The 25,459-nt window shown below is 46.1% G+C and overlaps 1 protein-coding gene across 1 annotated transcript in view; it reads left to right on the top strand.

The window, feature by feature from the left end:
• Positions 1–25,459, top strand: part of LOC144671280 (ryanodine receptor 1-like) — a 473,493-nt gene that overhangs the window by 230,040 nt on the left and 217,994 nt on the right. Inside the window, exons 42-46 of the mRNA XM_078533089.1 lie at positions 3,361–3,455; positions 5,544–5,679; positions 10,034–10,220; positions 19,920–20,028; positions 22,665–22,785. Of these exons, the coding sequence (XP_078389215.1) occupies positions 3,361–3,455; positions 5,544–5,679; positions 10,034–10,220; positions 19,920–20,028; positions 22,665–22,785 (648 nt within the window). The remainder of the gene's footprint in view (positions 1–3,360; positions 3,456–5,543; positions 5,680–10,033; positions 10,221–19,919; positions 20,029–22,664; positions 22,786–25,459) is intronic.

Here is a 25,459-nt window from a genome sequence, read left to right as displayed (position 1 = left end):
CCCATACTCTCAGTACATTTAAAGATTGTCAGCTGAGAGCTCTGCATTTTCAGGTGTCGCTTTTGGCTGGGAGAGTGATACTTGCAGTCAGGCAGTATAAATCAGCCACATTTAGCTGCAGATCAATAGTCTAGCTACTGATTCTAGTGCGACTACAGCTTTAAAAATTCTTGCTGTTACTGCAAACTTTTCATAATTGCTGTTCTCGCATTACCAAAACCAACACATAAGAAGCAGAAGTCTTCAAATTGCTGTGTTATGGGAATGTTAATGATTTCACAGCTAGGTTGTAGATCCAATGCGAAATATTTCCAGTGATCATTTTGTAACGTTTATTATAAATGATCCTTTAAGCAAAGCCTCAGCCATTAGATGAGGAGAAATCTTTTTCTCTGAGGGTCGTGCGACTTTGGAACTCTGCCTCAGAAGGCAATAGAGGCAGGGTAATTGAATATTTTTAAGGCAGAGGTAGCTCGATTTAGGCTAGGCAAGGGAATCGAAGGTTATTGAGGGCAGATAGGAATGTGGAATTCCAAAACGCAAACAGATCAACCATGACCTTATTGAATGGCGAAGCAGGCCTAAGGGGCCGAATGGCCTACATTTCCCATTTTGTGTGTTCGTATTAGAGATTACACAAGATTATTTGAGGATCGGAAGTTGTGTCGAATATTTGTGTGTTAAATAAGTCAAAATGAGCCTTTTTTTATGGGATATGGGTGTCGCTGGCTAAGCCAGCATATATTGCCCATCCCTAATTGCCCTTGAGAAGGTAATGGTGAGCTGTCGTCTTGAACCGCTGCAATCTATGTGGTGTACGTACACCTATGGGCCTGAACGTTTGGTCGTCAGGCGCGTGTGATCCACGGGCTCGGGAGCAGACGGGATATGGGCGATCAGTTGTGATCGGCCCCCAACCGTGATTTCACGCTGGCTGGCCAATTAACGGGCAGCCAGCATGAAACATGCGCTGAAGTTCTCAGCTCTGCCAGGGTGGGAGCAGGAAGAGGGTGGGCAAAAATGGGAAGGCCGCCTGGGAGAATAGCCTGTCCGCCAACCGTAAATGTGGACAGGTGATGTAAAATTGCTGTTGATTGCATCGTTAATGGGCTTAATTGTCACCGGGCAGACTTCTGACTGCTGCGCACGCCCGCCAAGCGAAATATCATGTGAATGCGGGATGACATCGGGGACACTCTCCCGATGTCACTTTGGGCTATGTCACACCCGGGACATAAAATTCTGGCCACAATGCTGTTAGGGAAGGGGTTCCAGGATTTTGACCCAGCGACAGTGAAGGAATGGCAATATAGTTCCAAGTCAGGATAGTGAGTGGCTTGAAGGGGAACTTGCAGGTGGTGGTGTTCCCATGTGATTGCTGCCTTTGTCCTTCAAGATGGTAGTGGTCGTGGGTTTGGAAGGTGCTGTATAAGGAGGCTTGGTGAGTTCCTGCAGTGCATCTTGTAGATGGTACGCACAGCTGCCACTGCGTCGGTGGTGGAGGGAGTGAACGCTTGTGGATGGGGTGCCAATCAAGCTACTTGAGCATTGTTGAAGCTGCACTCATCCAAGCAAGTGGAGAGTATTCCATCACACTCCTGACTTGCGCCTTGTAGATGGCGGACAGGCTTTGGGGCAATCAGGAGGTGTGAGTTACACGTTGCAGGATTTCTAGCCTCTAACCTGCTCTTGTAGCCACAGTATTTATATGGCTAGTCCAGTTCAGTTTCTGGTCAATGGTAACCTCCAGGATGTTGATAGTGGAGGATTCAGCGATGGTAATGCCATTGAATGTCAAGGGCAATGGTTGGATTCTTTCTTGTTGGAGATGGTCATTACCTGGCACTTGTGTGGTGCGAATGTGACTTGCCACTTGTCAGCCCAAGCCTGGATATTGTCCAGGTCTTGCTGCACTTGGTCATGGACTGCTTCTATTTTATTGACAAGTTTCTTTTTATAGCAACATCTATCCATTTTATTACCATGTTTTAAAAGAAAAATAAATTGTGTTTTAATATTCTTTGCATAAAACAATGATTGTATCTGCTAGCTCTGCTAGTGCACTAGTCTCTGGAAACATTACCAGTGATCAAGACTTTTATAGATGACATCCCAAATGAACCTTTTGCATTTTGGTCGGTCCCAAGTCACAGACTCCCATGAGTCTTCAGGGATGTTTTGAGGACATCCTTAAAGCGTTTCTGTTATCCTCCTGGGAGTCTCTTGCCACAACTGAGTTCCGAGTAGAACAGATGCTTTGGGAATCTGGTGTCAGGCATACAAATGACACAACCTGCCCAGCAGAGCTGGTATAGTGTGATTAGTGCCTTGATGCTGGGCATGCTGGCTTGGGAGAGGACAGTGCTGTTGTCCACCTTCGCCACCAAATTTAGAGGATCTTGCAAAAGCACCACTGGTGATACGTTTCCAGTGCTTTTGAGGACTGAACACAGAGAGCTTTCATCGAGAATATGCAGAGGCAAAGTTGAGGCATAAGAGAGAGTGTACAAACCTCCCAGCAACTCATTTACCTGACCCTTTAAGCACTACCTGCCCCGCATGTGTTAGAGCCTGCAGATCACGCAATGAACTTATGAGTCATCTCAGAACTCATCAAACCAGAGTGGAAGCAAGTTATCCTCAACCCAAGAGACTGCCTAAGAAGAAGTATAGATGGCTGTTTAAAATAAAAACAAAATAACCTTCCCCACCTACAGAAAGAGCACTATCCAGTGCTCATATTTCTCCACCTGGGATCTTAGTGACATCGCTTCATTCAGTGCTTTAACCCGTTTGCTTTAACACAGCACCCCTAAATTATAAAAAGGCAGAACATGATCATAAAATGATTCATCCTATTTCCGTGTAGTTGTGAAGATGATTGACATTATAAAAGATTTTGTTGAATGCTTCATTTTGTGAACACCAAAGCGGATCTGTTGCACTGTTTTCATAGAGGCATAGAGTCATTTCACTTTGAATTGCTCATTTTGAATTATTTAACATTCAAATATTTAGTGTAATGTCCAATCCTCCAATAATTTGTGTAATTGCTCATGGTTGAGGTTTTGTTTAATAAATCACTTATAATAAATCTATTACTGAACGTATTTCACATTAAATCAGTAACCTAGCTGTAAATGCACTAATTACTGCATGGTACATCATTTTGAACACTTCTGCGTCTTATGTATTTTTGATAATGCGAGAACAACGTTTACAGAAGTTTGCAGTAAGAATCACTTCAACTCAAAAATGCTATTGCTGTCCTTCAAAGGTTGATGCTATTACTTGTGTCTAGAGGCGTTTCTCTTGTATTACTGAGGTTGCTCATTGCATTTCATGATTGATTCTCCTCAGGTATGCGGGGGTCCACTCCACTAGATGTTGCAGCGGCTTCATGCATTGACAACAATGAACTTGCCTTGGCCCTGCGGGAACCTGATCTGGATAAGGTAATAAAATGTGTTTCCATGTATTTGCAGCCAACATTAGTTATTAAACCTAAACTGGACTTGAGCCGCAGGCACACATCACCCTGACTTGGAACTATATCGCCGTTCCTTCATTGTCGCTGGGTCAAAATCCTGGAACTCCCTCCCTAACAGCACTGTGGGTGTACCTACACCACATGAACTGCAGCAGTTCAAGAAGGCACGACCTTCTGAAGGGCAGTTAGAGATGGGCAACAAAAATGCTGGCCTAGCCAGTGATGCCCATGTCCCTTGAAAGAATAAAAAAAAGGACAGTTCTGAGAAAGAGAGTGCACTGTTCTATTGTGCATGGGTTTGGAAAATGATCTGTTATGTAAACTATTTAATTCCATTTTACTTTGAGTATTTGATGGGTTGAAGAAATGTTGGGAAAATCATGTTTCTGCAAATCTCAGCATCCCCAACATATTGTGGGAGTGGGAAGAAGGTGGTTTCACCTTTGACTGAGAAAATATCAAAGACTATGACTCTTCCCCAAAAGGTTACATCAATGTCTTCAGGACATTGGCATCAGATCTCCAGGGCACTTTGGGAACACTTTGAAGATTAGTGGTAATGCCACTTGTTTCTAGGTTTTTAAATTTGTCTTTCTACCCAAAAAAAACTTGTTCCTCTTGAAATGACTGACCACTTACTTGGTATTATACATTAAGTAAAACGGATCAAGTATTCATAGGGTAGAATTTTCGGGTTGGCATGTTGCTGCGATCGGCGGGCCAGGGAACAAACTGCCGACCACGATTTATCCCCAAACGCGATTTCACGCTGGCTGGCCAATTAACGGCCATCCGGCGTGAAACGCACGCTGAGAGGCTCAACAATGCCGGGATGGGGGCGGAAGGAGGGTGAGCGCCGAAGTCTACACGGGCGCAGAGGACCGCGCAGTGAAAGCGCCCAGAAGGCAGAGAGCTGCCTCAGGCAGCTGAAGAATTTAAAACCAATCAATAAAGTTTTGAAACTGCAGGAAAAAATGCCCACACATCAGATTCACTCACATGAAAATATAGATGATGAAAATTCTGTCCATTTTTAATTTTTTTAAATTAATAGCGGAAACCTCATCCTGCCGTAGATGAGGTTTCCTGAAAAATGCAAAGGCCGCCTGGTCAATTATCGCTCCCCCCCTTCCTTCCGCCAACCGTAATGTTGGACAGGCAGCGAAAAATCACCGTCAGTTGCTACTTTAATGGTTTTAATAGGCCTCCTAATTGTTGGCAGGCGCGCTGCCGACTCTCGCACGTGCCCGCCAACCAAAATATCACGCACTATTTCATGCTCGAGTATGTCGGGCGCGCGCCTGAACGCCGAGCAGAAAATTCTAACCATGGTTTCACCGTGAAATGAAACGGCTCGAGAGAAAATTCATGCTAAGAGGAATTTGCAGGCTTAATTTTCAACTCAGCAATGTGTGGAATGATCAGAAAAAAATCTTGAGTCATGCATCAAATTTCCAAAATGATTTTCTGGCTGTTGAGTCCCTGTCAGGAGTGTAAAGCTGTAAAGTTATCTATTTATAGAATTTATCTTATCTAATAAAAGGTATACCTAAAGGAAAGAGATTAGTGCCTTATTGAACAATGTGGATGAACGTAGAATAAAATCAATGTGCTGGAAACAGTCAGCAAGTCTGGCACCATCTGTGGATAGAGAAACAGAGTTAACATTTCAAGTTGAATATGACTCTTATTCTCCAATTCTGAAGAAGTCATAACCAACTCAAAACATTAACTCTGTTTCTCTCTCCACAGATGGTGTCAGACTTGCTGAGTATTTCCGACACTTCCTATTTGTATTTCAGATTTCCAGCATCCATAGTATTTTGCTTTTATTTAAGTGGATGAATGTGGATTTGGGTAAAAGTAATATAAAAAAAAAGAGTCCTAAAATGTGACTTGGAATGTGACGATGGGGTTGACAGTTTGTTCTGATTTTTGCACTCTTTAAGTTGCATGCTGCATAAATTTCAATAATGAATGCTTTGAATGACAGTCTGTAGCTTCAACATCATAATTCATTCCCTTGGATTTTACCATTTATTTCCAATTTTAGGTGGTGACATACCTGGCAGGGTCCGGTCTGCAAAGCTGCCCTATGCTTCTGGCAAAAGGCTATCCAGACATTGGGTGGAATCCTGTTGGAGGAGAACGTTATCTTGACTTTTTGCGGTTTGCTGTATTTGTTAATGGTGAATAGACCAGTTTAGTAAACATCAGTAAAGGATGAATAGCTAAATTTTTCACTATATTTGTAGAGTCTGAGTTCACATTGTGCATTACATTTCACAGAATTGACACTAGCACAGATAAAATAGATAATATCATGTGGGCGCAATCTGCGTGCCACAGCTGTCATACATCATTGACAGTCAAAAAATATGCTTAACTGTTGCTGATTGTTTACATAGAATCTGTTACCTTTAGCATGATAGTCATACAGTTTACATATTTAATAATGTCAGAAATAAATAGATACAACATCATATATATGGGAATAGTAAGCTCTTAGCTACTGGGGAATAAAAATGATCCTGATTTACTGAAAAATTGCATGTTACAAAAAAACTTTTCCACCATGCCTGTTGCTTGTTGGCTATTCCTGTGGATTCGCAGAAATCTGGATATTGATTATCTCCTTCCTTTGAACGTCATCTGCAAAACACTTGAATAGGAATATAATCCAGATGAACACATTAACTGCTCATAGCAAGCTTTCTCTCTACCTATTTTAATGGAAGCATTAATTCATTAAAAATGAATGGGTACATACCTTTGTTAAAGCTGTAGAGAAAGGAATTTGTGTGTATGACGATGTCACATAATCAGAGAATAGTTACAGCACAGAAGGAGGCCATTCGGCCCATCATGTCGGCACCGACTCTCCGAAGGAACAATTCAACTAGTGCCAGTGATTTATGTACATATACACCTAGGTCCCTCAGTTCCTGTAAGCCCTTTAGAATTATATCCTTCATTTTATATTGTCTCTCCACATTCATCCTACCCAAATGAAACACTTCACACTTCTTTGCATTAATTTCATCTGCCAGTTGTCCAGCCATTCCACCAGCCCTATCTATGTCCTTTTGAAATTCGACACTATCCTCCTACTGTTCACAATGATTCCAAGTTTTGTATCATCTGCAAATTTTGAAATTGTGCCCTGTACACCAAGGTCTAGGTCATTAATATATGTAACATTGACCCCTGGGGAACTCCACTACAAACTTCCCTCCAGTCCAAAAAACATCATTAACCACTACTCTCTGTTTCCTGTCACTCAGCCAATTTTATATCCATATCGCTACTGACTCTTTCATTCCAAGAGTTATGACTTTACTCACAAGTCTATTGTGTGGCACTTTATCAAATGCCTTTTAGAATGTACCACATGAACAGCATTATCCTCAACAACCCTCTCTGTTATCTCATCAAAAAACTCCACGTTAGTTAAACACAATTGGCCCTTAACAAATTCATCCTGGCTTTCCTTAATTAACCCAAATGACTATTAATTTTGTCCCAAGTTATCATTTCTAGAAGCTTCCCAACCACTGAGATGATTGGCCAGTAGATTCTGGGCTTATCTCTATACCCTTTTTTGAACAAGAGTTTATCTTTCCAATTCTCCAGTCTTCTGGCACCACCCTGAGTCTAAGGAAGACTTGAACATTATGGCCAGTACCTCCACAATTTCCATTCTCACTTTCCTAAGTAACAATTTCATCAACTTTAAGTACAGACAGCCTATCTGATCCTTCCTTATCAATTTTAAACCCTTCAAGTGCCTGAATTACATGCTCTTCATCATGACCTGCACAGCATCATCTTCCTTGGTAAAGTCAGATTCAAAGTAGTCATTTAGTATCTCAGCTATGCTCCTTGCCTCCATGCATAAATCTTTTTGGTCCCCAAGTCGACCCCACTCCTCCTCTTGCCACCCTTTTACTATTTATACGCCAATAGAAGACTTATGTATTCCCTTTCATGTTAACTGCCAGTCTTTTTTCATACTGTCTTTTTGCTTTTCTTCAATTCTGCAGCTGCAGATGGGCATCCAGGATGGTATGTTGCCTCCCTGGTGTCAGGGTCAAGGATATCATTGAGTGGCTGCAGAGCAATCTGAGGTGTGGGGCCAGTGGTCGTGTTCCACATTGGCCCCAGTGACAGGCAGAAAGAGGGGAGTAGTCTTGCAGTCAGAACTTAGGGAGCTGGAGCTCAAAAGTAGCAATCTCGGGACTACTACCATTTCCATGAGCTAGTGAGTATAGAAACAAGATAAAGCAGGTGAATGCATGGCTGGAACAATGGTCCTGGTTAATTGGGACCAGCTCTGGGGGAGATGGAACCTGTATAGGCTGGACGGATTGCACCTAAACAGAGCCGGGACCGACTTCCTTGCTAGTTTTATTGTGGAGGATTTAAACTTTCTTGGCAGGGGTGTGGGAACCTGGAGGTAATATCAGAGAGGTGCATAGAATACCAGGAGACACACATAGTACTAGTGTAGGAAATTGTCAGGCAATAAGTGAGTTCAAAGTAAGGGAAAAAGTAATAAAGTCTAAATTAGGGTTTCTGTGCATGTATATGAAGACGGGGAGTGTGATAAGTAATATTGTAAGTTACAGGCGCAGATTGCCATGTGGAAATATGATGTTGTGGCTACAACAGAGAACTGACTCAAAGAAGAGCAGGACTGGGTATTAAATATTCCTGGATACAAGGTGTTCAAGAAAGATAGGAAAGGAAGGAAATGTGGCAGTATTGATTTAAGGAGAACAGCGGAGTGCTGGAAGAGCTAAGGAACAAGAGGTTCAGTTACATTGCTTGATGCAGTTTATAGGCCACCAACTTGTGGGAAAGTTGTAGAGGAACAAATTTGCAAAGAAATCACGGAGAGGTACAAAAATTATATGGTAGTTATAATGGGGGACTTTAATTATCCAAATATAGACTGAGATAGTAGTAGTGTAAAGGCAGAGAGGGGCAAGAGTTCCTAGATTGTGCTCAGGAAAATTTTGTACAGGAGTATGTTCCCAGTCAAATGAGAAAGGAGGCACCGCTAGACCTGGTTCTTGGGAATGAGGTGACCCAAGTTGATCGGGTGTCACTAGGGGAACATTTAGGGGAAAGTGATCGTTGTATCATAAGGTTTAGGTTGGCTATGGATAAGGACAAGGAACAATCCAGTGTAAGAATAATTAACTGGAGGAAAGCCAACTTCAATGGGGTAAGAATAGACCTGGGCCTGATAAATTGGAATCAAAGGTTGGCAGGCAAAGTTGGAACATCCGTGATAGTAACTTCTATCACTTCATTGCCTACTGAGGTAGAACATATACTTGTGGGCAGTAGCAGGTCGCTTCCATTGGAGGATTTCATTCAAGTGAAAAATGCAAGAACTGCATTTGCTAAAAAAAAACACAAACGTTTTCACTCTCAGTTCCCATTGACTCCCATCCTTATTGATTCCCATAAACCAGCTTCAGAAACCAGGTAATATTTTCCACCACAATTAAAATTCAAGAAATTCCATTCAGTTATCACTAACTTCACAATTAGTAAATGACTTAAAATATTTTGGAAGCATCAACACATGAAGAAAACAAGAAGATCACTGTCAGATGATGAACTGTTTCTCACTTATGTCATATACTTCTAGCTTTTTACAAATATTGATCCTGTTACCATCAATTTTTTTCCTGCTTTTCCCACCAGTTCTGTAGACATCAGTTACTTTCCAATGTCTAAGTGATCAACCATAATTCATGAGATTGGACAGTGCTTTCTGGGAGAATGCCACAACATGGAGGGTCTCATAGCTGAGTTTCATGCACACACCCAACAGGAGACATTACCTGACAACCTGATGTGGAAATTCTCACCTTGGGTTGCTTGGTTGAATTGCACCACCCTTCCACTATCTGGGCTGACAACAATTAAGAGATGAGGGACTGAACCAGCGTCTGTATAGTCTGCATGTCTTATATGCTCACTGCTGCGCAACCAGGTGAACTACTTATAAAAAGATGAGTACGTTTTAGCATTGCCATTTCAGGTAAATCTATTTGATTCAAGTCATTTTCCTCCTCTGGCTGCTTATTTCCCCAAAATATACCTTGTAATAAAGAAATGCATTTCTTTGATGCGATCTCAAAAACCAAGCTTCCAAGCCTAGGCCTGGTGAAGTTCAGTTAATGGCCTAGAATTTCACATGTTTACTGCATACTGTACAATTAAATTGCTTCATACAAAACATTTTTTAAATTAAATTGATTATTACAGGAGCATCATTACTTGAGGAAAAGGTTCAAGGGAATATATGACTACAATTGATGAGAACTATTTCATGACTGCAAAATAAATTTGTGCAGTAGTGGAATACAACTACAAGACGCACTTAATGCATTTACTTGCAAAGTGACTAAAAGCATTAGTTGTGTTAGAAGTTTTTGCATTCCTGAACATGGGAAATATGTTGACACTTTCTTGTTTAGAGCTTCTCATCCTCCTGCTTGTGCGATGTTTTCTATGTGATTGCAGGTGAAAGTGTAGAAGAAAATGCCAATGTTGTTGTGCGTTTGCTGATCCGTCGCCCTGAGTGTTTTGGACCAGCCCTACGGGGTGAAGGTGGCAGTGGTTTACTTGGAGCCATTGAGGACGCCATCAAGATTTCTGAGGATCCTGCCCGTGATGGACCGACGGTCAAGAAAGACCGAAGACGGGAATTGTAAGGAAATATGTTAACTTCAACCAAAGCAATATAAGTGTTTTGCTGCCTCTTTTATAAGACTTCCAAGACTGAAAACCTGTTTTTCTTTGGCCGAAAGATTGGGGACCTACTTTTGACCTTTCTGCCTTGGGCTCTTCAAGCTAAGGAGCTCACTGGCACAAAGCCCCCTATCAACTTCTTCGAACCCTTCTACACCTGACTGCAACCTAAAAGAGAACGTATTGGGAGGGCCAGAAATGGTCCCTCCCACCTCATTCAAATGACTATATTGGAACTACACTTAACCTGCCTCACTCATGAGAAGAGTGGAGCAAGGAAAAGGGGGAAGAGATCTGTTTCATATATAGAAATTCCCTGGGAACAGAGGTCACGAAAATCATAGAAACCTTAAGGATTGCAAGAAAAAAATGAAACGTGAAGCATCATTATGGCATTGAAATTTTTCAAGCGCTCCATACAATGAATTATCCTTGGAAGTGTAGGCAGATTCTTTTATCTGATGAAGTGTTTCCAGAAAGAAAATAATTGCAGTTTAAATGTCCGAGTACTTTTAGCTGATGTAGGCTACATTTTTTATTTATTCTTTTATGAGATAGGGCATCACTGGCTAGGCCAGCATTTGTTGCCCATTTTTGCCCTTGGGAAGGTGGTGATGAGCCACCTTCTTGAACCGTTGCAGCCCATGTGTTGTAGGTACATCCACAGTGCTGTTAGGGAGGCAGTTCCAGGATTTTGATCCAGTGACAGTGAAGGGACAGCGATATAGTTCCAAATCAGGATGATGTGTGGATTGGAGGGGAACTTGCATGTGGTGATGTTCCCATGCAGATGCTACCCTTGTCCTTTTAAGTGGTAGAGGTCGCGGGTTTGGAGGGTGCTGTAAAAGGAGCCTTGTCAAGTTGCTGCAGTGCATCTTGTAGATGGTACACACTGGGTGGAATTATCCCAGGTCTGTACTAAGTGCTATTGCGGGCGGGAAAAAGGAGGCTGCAATGACGGCGTTTCACGCTGTATCATCCCAATCCTGCCTCATTAATCATACATTCCCAGGAAACACGCTGTTTCGCTGGCAGGCAGCCTCCAATTCGCCCACCGTCACCTCGCCGCTTCCTCATGCCAGGCGTCATATTTAAAGTACAGCCACACGCACGACTTTCATTGCTTGCAGCCCAGGACTACTGCATAGAAGGCATGGACCCGAAAGGCAAGAAGAGTGCAACCCCCTGATTCAGTGACACATCCCTGGGACGTCATGGAGGCCCGCCATGATGTCCTCTACTTCTGTTCTGGCCGCAGGAGCGGCAGCAACATCACCAATTTGGCTTGGGTGGTGGTGGCAACGGTGTTCAGTGCCAACGCCCTGCAAAAGAGGACAGCCACCCAGTGCCGAAAGAGGAGTCACTCTTCTCATCACTCTCAACTCTCACTCTCAAACCCATCACACATCGACAGGAATCTCACTCACTGCCAGTTCAAGGGACATCACCATTCACTCTCTCTCACACACACCTTCATTGACCTCATCTCATGCATGACACCACTCACCATCCACATATGCCAGGCATACTTATCATCTGGCCTGGCAGGCATCCTGCTTACACTCTCTCCATCTGTCTTCATGCAGTAGAAGCTGGCACACAACAAAAGGGAGAAGTCGCAGATTGGTGGAGGAATGTCTGAAATCAAGGTCCTCACGGACTTTGTAAATAGACCCACCCAGCTGGCTGGCAAAGATCTGGACCAGTCCTGTGCTGACGGTGAGGTCAGCGATGCTCAACCAAGTGAGGATCCAGCAGTGCAACATCCATCAGACAACGATGCTGTTGAGTCAGTTCCCCTGTTTCGCAGTCCCCTGCCATGCACTAAATATCTCTCCTTGCTTTCGCTGGCACATCTGGGAAACAGTTGAGGGGGCCCATGACCCAGGTCCTCAACCCAAGCCCCGCAGACACCTCAGAAGAGGAATCTGCTGAAACCCTCATCGAAGACCTGTCACAGCGCTCAGCCGCACCCTCCCCCAGTGCAGAGACACACACCTCGGTGAGACCAAGCTTTAGAGTTGCCTCGGGGGTCACAGTCAGGTGAGCACATCGCACTGTCTGATCCACAGCAGGCGGAGGCAGGGACTTCCCAGGTTTCTGGCACTCAGAGGACTACTGGAGGCCAGAAGTCTGCTGAGTCCAAGTCAGATGACGAGCCTCTGGACTCAGTCATACCTCAGCTCCTGGAGCTGCAAAGGCAAGCTCGGGAACTTCAGGAAGGGATGTCCACTGCACTTCTCAGATTGCAAGGCCCGATGGAGGAGTCCGTCCGCCTTCAGTCTGAGGTATTGGCTCCGGAATACCGAAACACCGAGGTCAACACTTGGTCCAGGACATCGATTCTGCACTGCTGTGCGAGCTCAACTCCATCGCAGATGCCATAGTTGTCCTCCAACAGTGTCAACGGGAGAGGGGTGTGGGACAGCTTGATCTCACTCCAGCTTCCCCTTCTCCTCAAGGAGTCAGCCAGGGGCACTTGGGCACCCATAGGAAGGAGCATCAGCAGGTGCACACCCCGGGGCCAACAATCCAGGTGACTCGGGGAGTGTCTGGCCCATCTGAATCCCCTCTTTCTGTGACCCAGCAAACCCAGCTCCATAGGCCGAGGAGGGTGCGACCACCACACAGCAGCACTTTGAAAGCATACTGGAGCCCTTAAGAAAACACACATCAAAGTCACCACAGGCAGGGCGTAGCAGTCAGCAGGCTGCCTGCACCTCTGCTGTGGATGTCAGCAAAGCACCAAGGTGTAGTGGCAGGGTTAGGAATGTTAAGAAGATGTGGTTGCACAGCCTGGGCATGGGGGTTAATCACTTGTACATACTGTTCACTTTGTCAATAAACTCCCAAGAATGTCTCCTTACCCATGGCTCCTTGTTCTGGTGAGCAGATTTCGTGTCGCTCAGATGTGAAACCTTGGTCCCTGCACAAGATAAAGGCAGCTGCCTCAGTCCAGAGCCTCTTCCCTGTGCTTTGTGCAACATTCCCAGCATGCTTTTGGTGTGCCTTCACTGTCACTGGTCACATCAGTCATGCTTGCATCTCAATGGAGCTTACCATTGCAGCCAGAATGTCCTGGGCCAGCGGCACAAAGTTCTGTCATCCTCTCTGCGTGCTCCCAGCACCTTTGAGGTGTGCTGGCTCCCCATCTCGTCAGCATCTGTATCCGGTGACAGTGTGCTCTTGAAGGGGTCAGCTCACAAAGGATGCCATTGGTTCAGGAGAAGTTAAAGTTTCCCCACTGCATCTCCATGATATGACCCTGTTCACAGAGCATAAGCGACGTGCCATCAGCCAGACAGGAGTCAGACATTCACATGAGCTATGTGAGGATTTATGGAGTGTCCCCATGCATTTTGTCATCATCCTCCCGGAATGTAGGGACTATGGGCATCTGCCACGTCTCCATGACAGGAGCCTTAGCACAGAAGGTATGCGTGCTGCCATCAGCCAGACAGGAGTCAAACATTCACAGATGCAACTTGAGGTTCTGTGGTTTCTCCTCACTGCATGTCGCCGTCATCCTTCATGAATCTAGCAACTATGAGGGTCTCCCGAGCACGCCTGCCTCATCTGGCAAGTGCGAGGGCCTCATCGTCACCCTTGAGGACCTCCTAACCCTGATCCCCATGGATGTCCCCCTCAACGGAGGAGATGTGCAACTCCTCCATCTCCTCCTTAGCCAGCTCCTCTTCCCATTGCAGCGCCAAGGTTTGAAGGGCACAGCAGGCAACGACCATGCGTGACACCCTCTGTGGATTGTATTGCAGTGCTCCGCCAGACCAGTCCTGGCACCGAAACCTCATGTTCAACATTCGGAAGTTCTGCTCCACCAAGCTTGCAAGTTTGAGCATGAGCCTACCTTGTACCTGTCCTCTGAGGCCACCGCACAGGTGTCATCAGCTATGTCCTCTGCAGGTAGCCCTTGCCCCCGTGGAGCCAACCCTGGAAGATGTTAGGGACCTGAGACCTACTGAGAATGTAGGAGTCATGAACACTGCCAGGGATGGCGCAGACCTGCAGGATGCATTTGTGGTGGTTGCACAAGCTGAACATTCAACGTTGACGTAGTTGACTGCTAGTGGCCACGAGATCTGAGCACCATGTGAGTGCAGTCGATGGCACCCTGCATCTGTGGAAAACTTGAGATCTGGGCCAATCCAATTGCTCTTGCACCCTGGCTTTCCTGATCCCAGGAGCTATGCATAAAGTTGTGTGCCCTCTCAAAAATGCCATCCTTGACCCATGAGCATATTTGTGCGTGGGAGTTTGCAATAACCCCAAGAGGTCACCTTTGGAGCCCTGAAAGGAGCCACTGGTGTAAAGATTGAGCATTGCGGTCACTTTCACAGCCACTGGCAGTGGATGCTCTCCATGTCTCCGTGGTACCAAATCCTGCAGCAGGTGGCAGATGTGACCGACCAGTTCCCTGGACATGCGCAGTCTTCAGCAACACTGGTTCTTGTCATCTGCAGGAATGACAAGTGGCATCTATAGACCCTGGGCCTAGCTAGGCGCTGACCAGCGATGGCTTGCTGTGGCTCTTCAGCGTGCGTCAGAGCCTCAGTTGCCCCTTCTTTCGGATGGTGCTGCTCCTCCCTGTGCCCAGCCAGGCATCTCTGTCGCTCTCTTCTCCTTCGTCTCTGCTCTCTGTAAGCCACGAGGCATACAGCTAGGTCACCAGGCTCCATGCTCCTGACATACTTCTGAAGAGAGAGATGCATGGGTTAGTTTGCGTGTACTAAGAGTCTCTCTTAGTTAAGTCTGAAGGCCCCTTAATGCATCCCAGGGAGTGCTGGCCACCACTTGGATGGCCAGAGTTTAGTGTGCTACATGGCTGCCCGAAGCCCCACACACCTCCGACCCACTCCATTCCTGATTGATTGGTGGCAGCTTTGCCCATGCTGTGGCCTGCATGCTGTGCTCTGAGCTCAGGTGTAGGCATTCTCCTAACCCAGGCTGCAAGGCTGAACTGTTTGCTTGAACCATGAGGGACACTGGTCCAAACCTGAATGATGACATTGCAAGGGGGCTGTGAGTGCCTCAGCCAGTGACTGCTCCATGGAGAACTTTTGTAAGGAGATTATACAATGTGCCCAGTCGTCCAATTGTTCTGTAGTCCACTAAAATGCTCATTAGTTTGCTGCCAGTGCCCAAAGGGTGAAAAGCTATGTAGTATTTGGTGGCACTTTCTTGCCTCTGCGTTGCTTGACTGGGCAGATAAGCTAGATGCCCGACTCCAAACATGTCAATGTGGCTGCGCCTGAACTGTCTCAGCTGTGGAGGAATGGTCATTTCATGCTTGGCTGCTTCCCTCCCTTCACACTCCCACACGTGCATGTGCACTACCATCAACTGTAGTGCAGCTCTTGCTCTCACTGCCCCCCCCAACTCGCCTCAACCACAGCGCAGCCTTTGTCCTGGCACCACACTGTCAGCCAGCCACCAGCTGGGAAAATGCGACTTGCCTGTGGCCTTGCCTGAATGCGCAGTGCCTCAACCTTGAGGTCCACCAGGTGACCCTCGAGAGCACTGCGCAACGTCACTGTACGCTCACCTCCGAGTTCCCCTTGAAGTGCAGCTCGCCAGGTGCATGTCTTTTAAATGCTGTTGTGAAACACTATGGCGTGCAATTATGCCGACGTGCTCGGATGATCCACTGCGGGGGCGGGGGGGGGTGTTGATTCTAACGAGCTGGACTTATAATAAGATGCAGATGTATTACAGTGAAGTTTCTGACATGCAGCAGCAAATGTGGCCGGCCATTGATTGGTGGAGTAGACGATTGCAAACTGGTCTCACAACATTGTGAAACCAATTTTTGGCCTTCCTGCCATATTGTCCACTCACACCTGCCATGATGCCCGAGGCTGGTGATCATGGAAAATTCCACCCACTATTGCCAGTGTGCGCAGTGGTGGAGGGAGTGAATGTTTAGGTGATGGATGGTGTGCCAATCAAGGGAGCTGCTTTGCTCTGGATGGTGTTGAGCTTCTTGAGTGTGGTTTGAGCTGCACTCATCCAGGCAAGTGGAGAGTATTCTATCACACTCCTGACTTCTGCCTTGTAGAGGCTCTCCACCAGTCAGGAGTGTGATGGAATATTCTCCACTTGCCTGAATGAGTGCAGCTCCAACAACACTCAAGAGGCTTGACACCATCCAGGACAAATCTGCTTGATTGGCACCCCACCCACAAGCATTCACTCCTCCGTCACCGACACACAGTGGCAGTAGTGTTGTACCGTCTACAGGATGCACTGCAGGAACTCACCAAGCCTCCTTAGACAGCACCTTTCAAACCCACGACCACTACCATCTTGAAGGGCAAAGGCAGCAATCACATGAGAACACCACCACCAGGAAGTTTCCCTCCAAGCCACTCACCATCCTGACTTGGAAATATATCGCCGTTCCTTCACTGTCGCTGGGTCAAAATGCTGGAACTCCTTCCCTAATGGCACTGTGGGTGTACCTACACCACATGGACTGCAGCGATTCAAGAAGGCAGCACACCACCATCTTCTCAAGGTCAATTAGGCATGGACAATAAATGCTGGCCTAGCTAGTGATGCCCACATCCCATGAATTAATTTAAAATAATATGGCTACTCCAGTTCTATTTCCGTTCAGTGGTAACCCTCACTTGCTGATAGTGAGGGTTCAATGATGGTAATGCCATTGAATGTCAAGGGGAGATGGTTAGATTCTCTCTTGTTGGAGATGGTCATTGCCTGTGTGGCATGAATGTAACTTACCACTTAACAGCCCAAGCCTGAATGTTGTCCAGCTCTTGCTGCATATCAACAGGGACTGCACTAGTATTGCTTGGTTACAGTCATTAATAAATTTCATCTTATGGTTAACCAATTAATGTGTCACCATCTTATAGAAAAGTTAAAGCTATTCAAGTTTTGAAAATTGTCCTAAGGCACACAAAGTAGGGTTTGGTTCAAGGGATTGTGTGGACACACAGTTACCAGCATGCAAAATCACATTATCTTACACTCCTACTGCATGGGCCAGATTCTGTGTAATTGAATCTGTTTTGAGTGAGTTAAAATCTCGCCCGTGCTAGGAAGCTTAAACTCAGCACATCTGATTAGCGGAGAGCAAACTCTAAATGATTGTTGAGCTGATTTAAGTCCCAATCCATTCTAGTCTCCCATTCTGTCTGAGGCAGAGTGGATGGTTGACCCTAGCACCTGTATGGCCCCAGTATAGGCATTACTGAGAGATGTGCTGGCACCCAGCTCTACCTCCCACAATCTTTCTCATCCCCACCCCCCCACCCCCCCATCCCCCATCTCTGAATTGCCAGACTTTTTGCCCAACATTCAATAGTGGACAAGCAAAAATTAAATCCAACTAAATAATGGGAAGCCTGAAGCCATTGTCTTCAGTCCTCACCACAAGCTCTGTTTCCTAGCTTCTCCCTGGCAGCTGTCTTGAGACTGAACCAAACAGTTCATGACCTCATTGTTATATTTGATCCTGAAGATGTGCTTCCAATCACACATCCATCCCATCACTAAAATTGTCCACTTGTGCCTGATTAACATTACCCAGGGTGACTCAGCTCATCTGCTGCTGAAACCCCCCTCCGTGCCTGTTCAGTATGCTGGCTTCTCCAGCAAGAAGAGTGGAAGTGGGTTGTGATTGGCTCTGAGAAATTGGGGCATTTCAAATGTGTAAATCAACATGTAGTGTGTATGATGTCAGGAAGCTGCAAGAATCGGCAAGAGGGAGAAGTAGTTGTGAGGGAGGGAGTGATTGCAGACTGAAAGGAGGCGCATTGAAGTCCTCTGTGCTAACTTCGGGAGAGCAATGGCAAGTAGGAAATAGAAGGATTGATAATGTTGAGGCAGGATAACGATCTTTATTGCTGTGCAGAAAGTGAACGAGGCCTGAATGGGAGTTCCACCTGTAGTCCTAATCAGATCATGAAATTCCTTCCAGCACTGCCAGATCTTGGAGAAAATGTTGTTGGCGTTAACGTTTTGTGCCACCTCTCTCCATGTCTGTTTCCAGTTTGATGTGGTACCTGTTGATCATCTGTGGGGCTGAGGATCCCCAGAGCTGCATCTCAGAACCACAGGACCTTGCTGGAAGTCATGCTTCCTGAAGACATGGTTACAGGGAGGGGGGGATAAGGTGAGGTTGGAAAATCTGCAGTTCTTCTCCTTGAAGCAAAAGAGTTTGTGTGGAGATTTGATAAAGGTGTACAAGTTTATGATAGGCTTAGATAAGGTAGACAAGGCTGTTCCCATTAGCTAATGGTACAAGAACTGGTGGAGGGGGGCACCAACTTAAGGTTTTGGGCACGAGATGCAGGGGGAATATGAGAAAGAACTATTCTATGCAGCAAGTGGTAATAACCTGAAACTCGCTGCCTACACAGTGGTGGAAGGGAAACCAATCAATGATTTCAGAAGGAAATTAGATGGGTAATAAAGAAAATAAACTTGCGTGGCTACGAGGATCGAGCAGGGGAGCATGATTGACTGGATTGCTCCACAGAGAGCTGGTAGAGACTTGAGCAGCCAAATAGCTTCCTTCTGTGTAGTAAATGACATCTGCCTGCATCTCCGTGCTTTCCTAATTTGGCCACAAATAAGCACCTCTTCTGTAAGAAGCTGCAGACCCAATTTCCTCTCGCTTATTGGTGGACTGCCCACGTGGAACCTATTTTGCAGTGGTAGCACACTTCGACCATGCAAATGAGAGGCAACCCGGAATCTGGGATGAGTCCCCCACTGGTTCCTCCGGGCAGCTGTTGCCCTGACCCTCCCCACCTTTGGCCTTTTTTTCCTGAGATATGTAAATCATCCTCAATAAGTCACAATCTTTAAAAAAAATTGTTCATGGGATGTGGGTGTCGCTGGCCGGGCCAGCATTTATTGCTCATCCCTAATTGCCCTTGAGAAGGTGGTGGTGAGCTGCCTTCTTGAACCGCTGCAGTCCATATGTTGTAGGTACACCCACAGTGCTGTTAGGGAGGGAATTCCAGGATTCTGACCCAGCGACTGAATGAACAGCGATATATTTCCAAGTCAGGATGGTGAGTGGCTTGGAGGGAAATTTGCAATGGGTGGTATTCCCATGCATCTTCTGCCCTTGTCCTTCTAGGTGGTCGAGTTTGCGGGTTAGGTTTGCTTATAGAATAAATTATTTATGGAAGAAGAACTAAAATCAGAATGAATTCTTTTGTGTAAATGCAAATGTGCACATAATATAATTGGAATTGGTTGCAAACATGATAGGCTTATGAACTCGGAGCATTGGGAGAAAAATTGGTCTTGGGCAGTAGTGCAGAATGAACAATAACATGATTTGCTATCATCTGCTTTATGCTACTGTCAAATCCAATTTCACCCCCATTGTGTTCATCTCATCCTGCTATTTGATGTGATTGATAATCAAAATAGAAACTATTTCTAGTTCACATAAAACATAATTTGTTCCCATAGACTAACAGTCTGCGAGTGAAACAACCAAGTAAAAAGTGCTAATAATGTTGTCAATCCTGACTGAATCATGGGGACCAATATGGCTGTAACGTCAGTTTTGTAACGCAGTAAATCCTACAGTTGAGCAAAGTAAACGTCAACTAAATAATGTATCATGAACCATAACTTTTTTTATATATGTATGTAGGTTTAGCGAAGAGGTCCATGAAGAAAATCGTGTCCACCTGGGTAATGCCATCATGTCTTTCTACGCAGCGCTGATTGACCTATTGGGCAGATGTGCTCCAGAGATGCATGTAAGTGATTGCCTAATGTAGATGAACCAACAGCTGATTTTTGAGTTGGACCACATCCCTTGTTGTGATAGTTATATTCCAAATCTATTTTTATAAGAGTTTTACAGCCATCTGCCACACTTCAAAGTGAATAAAGTTTTTTTAAAAAACGCTTAGTTCCATCTTGGGTCAGTTGCAAGTAAATTACTTGCAGATTAGAGATTAATCTGAAGCCAGAAGTCAAGGTTAATAAGAACAGAAAATGCTGGAAATACTCAGCATGTCTGGCAGCAACTGCGGAGAGAGAAACAGCTAATGTTTCAAGTCAATGATCTTTCATCAGAACACCAACCAGAAATTGAAGGCCTGGATTTTCCATTTAAATAAACCGTCTATTTTCTGGAGGTCCAGAAAGTTAAATGAAACGAAGAAGCCCTCTGCCGAAACTACTCCTCCCCACCCCACAATGGTCACTGCGATGGCCCTTCTGGGACTCCACTTTGACAAAGATACATCTGCTAGTAGTACGCTTTGCTGCATTTAAATTAAGTAAGAGGCATGCAGCCAAGTGTCCCATGAGCTTTCCCTACAGTTCTGCTCACTTACCATCACTGAAAAGGTAGTTCTATTGTGCCTGTACAGTAGTCATAGGTGGGAAGTTGAAAGGTCACACAGGAGTGAGAGCCTGCAACATTGGCCTGGATTGTAGTCTGTGCACTAGTTCTGTGCGGGGGTGCTGTTGCGAGGTTGGCTTTCCCAAATGCCCTGCAAAATTTAACTGTAGAATTACTTCAACTTTTTTTCTGAGGTGGGGTTAGAAACTAACCCGTTAATTGACAGACAGGAGGCCTTTCAGGCAGGAAGACTGCTTCACAAGGCTAAAGTCCAGAGGAATACGTATTGGGAGAGTGAAAGAGGTCATGCTGGGTGGTGGGTGGGGATCAAATGGTGGTCAGTGGGAGTGGGGGGGGCGGGGGGGATTCCTGATTGTGGGTGGATCTCATGGTAGTTGGGGGAGCAGACAGGTCGTGGCAGGTGGGGGAAGGTCTGGTGGTTTACTGAGCAGTATCCTGAGCCTGGAGGAAACACTCCTTGTTCTAGCCCAGAAGTAGGAATGCAAAGGCAACCACCTCATGGATTCAGCCCTTTTCTCTTATGAACATTAGAACATACATACGAACATATGAATTAAGAGAATTCAGTCCCTTGAGCCTGCTCTACCATAAGATCATGGCTGATCTGAATGTGGCCCCGACTCCATTTTCCTGTCTGCCTCCCTGTCTGTCATCTTTGAGCTGACTGATCTGCTGAGGCCTGGGAAACCAGGCCACCTGCAGTTATAAATAGAATGAGTGTTGAGATGATGGCACATGGCTTCATTGAAATGTTTAAATAACGAACATGCTTCCCGTGAGTGGATTGGTCATCCACCCCTTTCCCCTCACCACCCCACCCCCACAGCCAATGTTAAAATGGTAAGCAGGCAATTTGGTCCCCATCACTGTTCCCTGTAAACTGCGGAGCCGTGCACCAACCTGAAGGTCCCCCACAGGCATGTGCACAAGTTGGCTCCATTAAGTTATCACGAGTGTATGGCCACGCAAAACAAGTTAAAGGGGTCGCACATTTAAATAAGTCAACTGCAGACTCAATAAAAAAGAGGGAACATTGGTTCCTGTTGCAGAGTTTTTTTGCATTTTAACCTCTCGTGCGACTCAATCCACCTGTTTTGAGGAATTAACTTGGCTAGAAGTCACTGTGTTCCTGAGCATTTATAGGTATTTTTTGAGGCTTGCTGAGAATTTACAGGGAGTTCTACATCCCTTTGAGGATTATACTTTTTATTGAAAATGAAACTTCTGTTAACTGGTGGCTGACCCTCAATGGCAGTTTAATGCCCAAATGGTGAGTTGAAAATTTATCCCATGTTTTCATTCTGAAGCAGGCAAACATAGAACAGTTAATTGGAGGAGAAGGAATATTCTTTGAAGCTACGGGCCAAGTGAAACCATGGTTGTTAGTACCTGTGTATGTATAGTCCTTATACTCCAGCTGTGAATAGACTTGACCAGACACACAGGTGAAACAAGGAAATATGCCCAGTGGGGATCAGTATTGTCATATGCTACATACAGCACAGTATTGCTATTAATAAAGGCCTCACCATAGACAGTTTCTTCTAAAATAACATACTAACATACAAAGAAATCAATTGAACTGGCGAGGAATCACAGAGACCAAGAAATATGATGGTGCCAAGCTGGCACCAACAGGAGACCAACCATTCCAAGTTGCAAGACAGATGTTTGTGGGTCACATTCCCTGGCCTTTCACTGAGCTCTGGAATTATTCTGGGTTCCTGCTAAGTATTTATGTCCTAACTTACTCAAATTAATGCTGGAGAGTTGGCACCACTTGAGCAAAAGTTATAGCCCCATGTGCTTTACCAATGTTTGCTAAGAAATGGGTCACATAAGGTCTTTACCCCCAGACAGTGCAGGAAAAGCAGTCAGCATGCTGGACCTCTACTCCTGGGCTCTCATTACGCTGACTGATATGCCCCTTGTTAAAACCACAGTCGGTGTTAATTGCTGCGCAAACCAAATCTCAGTTTGCAAGTTAACTTAGTTCTGTTGTTTATTTTCTTTTTGCAACAGCTGATCCAGGCTGGAAAAGGTGAAGCATTGAGAATCCGGGCAATCCTGCGATCCCTGGTTCCCATTGAAGACTTAGTTGGTGTTATAAGTTTGCCATTGCAGATACCTGCCTATGGAAAAGGTAAAGTTAAACTGCTCATGCGGCTGCTATCAGAAACCTTGGCCTTGACTTGGATTGTATGTTCAAATCATATCATAGCACAATAGGTGATAGATATGTTTGGTACCATTTAAATAACTGCTGTGCTTAAGACTGATTTCTGATCCAATAACTTTTTATACTATTCTTTAGAGAACTTGGCTAGCTTGAATGAAAAGACAATGGGCGGAGTCACCCAGTCCCGTTGGCGGCGGACATCATGGCAGGCTTGAGCAGACAATATGGCGAGAAAACCAAAATCGGTTTCACGCTGTTGTGAAGCCACTTTGCGATTGTCCACTCTGCTTATCAGCGGCGGGCCACATTTTCCGCCATCCAACATGGGGAACTTAATTTTAATGCATTTGCATCTCATTATTGTGCCCTCATGCCGGAATCACCCTCCCCCCCACCATGTCAAATTTACCACCCACGTCAGCGTGACTTCAGAATGGCGTGCTTCATGGCTGCCTTTAAAAGGCATGCATCTGGCAACCTGAAGATCGAGTGGAACTCAGAGGTGAATGCACACAACCTTGTGCAGCGCTCGCGAACATCACCCATAGTACATCAAGGAAGAGGTGCTGCACATTCGGTTGGGGGCACAGGCTTTTTCCTGGCTGGCTTTCATTTCGGTGTCGGGGCAAGGGCTCCAGTGCGGGTGAGGCCAGTGGGGGAGGCAAGGCAGCACAGACTGAAGGAACTACGCAAGCGCATGCCTTTGGGGCGGGGGGGTTGTGTGTAGGGGGAAGGGGGGGTGAGGGAAGTGGCCACACACTTGGAAAAGCTTGTTAAAAGTGAGCATTCTTCCACAGCTGAGACCGTTCAGCTGCAGCTCCATTGACGTGCTTGGCATTAGGCCTCTGAAGCTTTCATGCCCACTCGAACAATGCAAAAGCATAAAGTGCCACCAAATGCCCCTGAACTTTTCACCCCTCGGGCACAGACTGCAAATTAATGTGCGTTTTAGGGGGCAGCCGAACAACTGGCCAACTAGGCAAGTTGTAGAATCCCCTTACAAAAGGTGGCCATGGCACAATCACTGGTGGAAGTGCTCAGAGCCCCTTGCACTGTCTTTATTAAGGTTTGGACCAGTATCATGGTTCAAGCTAACAGCACAGCTTTGCAGTGTGGGCTATGAGAAGGCCTGCGCCTGAGCTGAGAGCACAGCATGGAGTCCAGTGGTCAAAGCTGCCTTCAATCGGTGCCACCTCGACAGCTCCAATAGAGCACTGCAATACAGTCCCCAGAGGCTGTGGAGCACCATCGTCGCTTGCTGCGCGTTACACAACCTGGCGCTGCAAGAGTGGGGGGTGGGGAACCTGTCTGAGGAGATTGAACAGCTGCACATCTCCGATGAGGAGGACGTCAAAAGGAATGACAGTGATGAGGTCCACAAAGGTGAAGATGCTGGCAATGAGGCCATCGCACTGGCCAGATGAAACGGGCGCTCGGGAGGCCCTTAGCCGCAAGATTCATGGAGGATGATGATGATGGCATGTGGTGAGGTCAGTCCTGCCATCCTGACCTTCCATCTGTGAACGCTTGACTCCTGTATGGCTGATGGCAGCACACATATCCTTAGTGCTCAGGCTCATGTCATGGGGACGCAGTGGAGGCCCGAATAGTCGCTAGATCCTGGGAGGATGATGATGACATACAGTGAGGACACTCCATAGTTCTTCACATTGCCCCTGTGAATGTCTGACTCCAGTCTGACTGAGGGCAGTTCACTTGCATTCAGTGATCAGGGTCCTATCATGGAGCCGCAGATGTGAAACTTTAAATGCACCTGATCCTTTGTCAGCCTTCAGCACCTGATCCCATCAGGGGCACAGCGTCACCTGACACAGATGCTGAAGACATGGGGGCCAGCCCCACCTGAAAGGTGCTGAGAGCACACAGAGAGAATGCCGGAACTCTGTGACACCTTCCCACGACATTCTGGCAACAATGACAAGCATCATCGAGGTTCAGGCATCAGTAATGTGTCCAGTGAGTGTGAAGCCGGACCTTCAGTTTGCTCTGAAGATTGCACACTGCACAGGAAAGAGGCCCTGGACTGAGACACCTGCTTTTATCTTGTGCAGGAACCAAGATTTCACATCGGAGTGACACGAACGCTGCTCGTCATAACAAGAAGCCATAGGCAAGGAGACATTCTTGGGAGTTTATTACAATAGTGAATGTTATGTACAAGTTATTAACACCCATGCCCACGCTGTGCAGCAACATCATCTTAACCTTCCTAATCTACCGCTATGTCTTGGTGATCCTCCGACATCCACAACGGAGCTGGCGGCAGCCTACTGACTGCGACATCTTTGGCATGCTTCCTCTGGAGGGCCGAGACCTGGACGGCCCCGGACTTATTTAGGTGTCCCGCTGTGGGCCAGTTGCACCCTCCTTAGCCTGTGGAGCTGGAGCTGCGGGGGTCACAGGAAGAGGATATCTGGATCGGCCAGACATTCCTGGAGTTGCCTGGGTGGTTGACCCTGGGGTGTTGAGCTTCTGGTCCTCCTCCCTATGGGTGCCTGAGGGCTCCTGGCTGACTTGGAGTGAGATTGCACTGCCCTGCACCCCTCTCCTGTTGACACTGTTGGAGGCCAACTATGGCATCGGCGATGGCGTGCAGCCCACACATCAGTGCAGAACT

This window comes from Cetorhinus maximus, chromosome 32 (genome assembly GCF_964194155.1).
Source record: "Cetorhinus maximus chromosome 32, sCetMax3.hap1.1, whole genome shotgun sequence".
NCBI classification, from domain to species: Eukaryota; Metazoa; Chordata; class Chondrichthyes; order Lamniformes; family Cetorhinidae; genus Cetorhinus; species Cetorhinus maximus.
The sequence above is the reverse complement of the archived record's forward strand: the minus strand, read 5'-3'. Positions and strand labels throughout refer to the sequence as shown.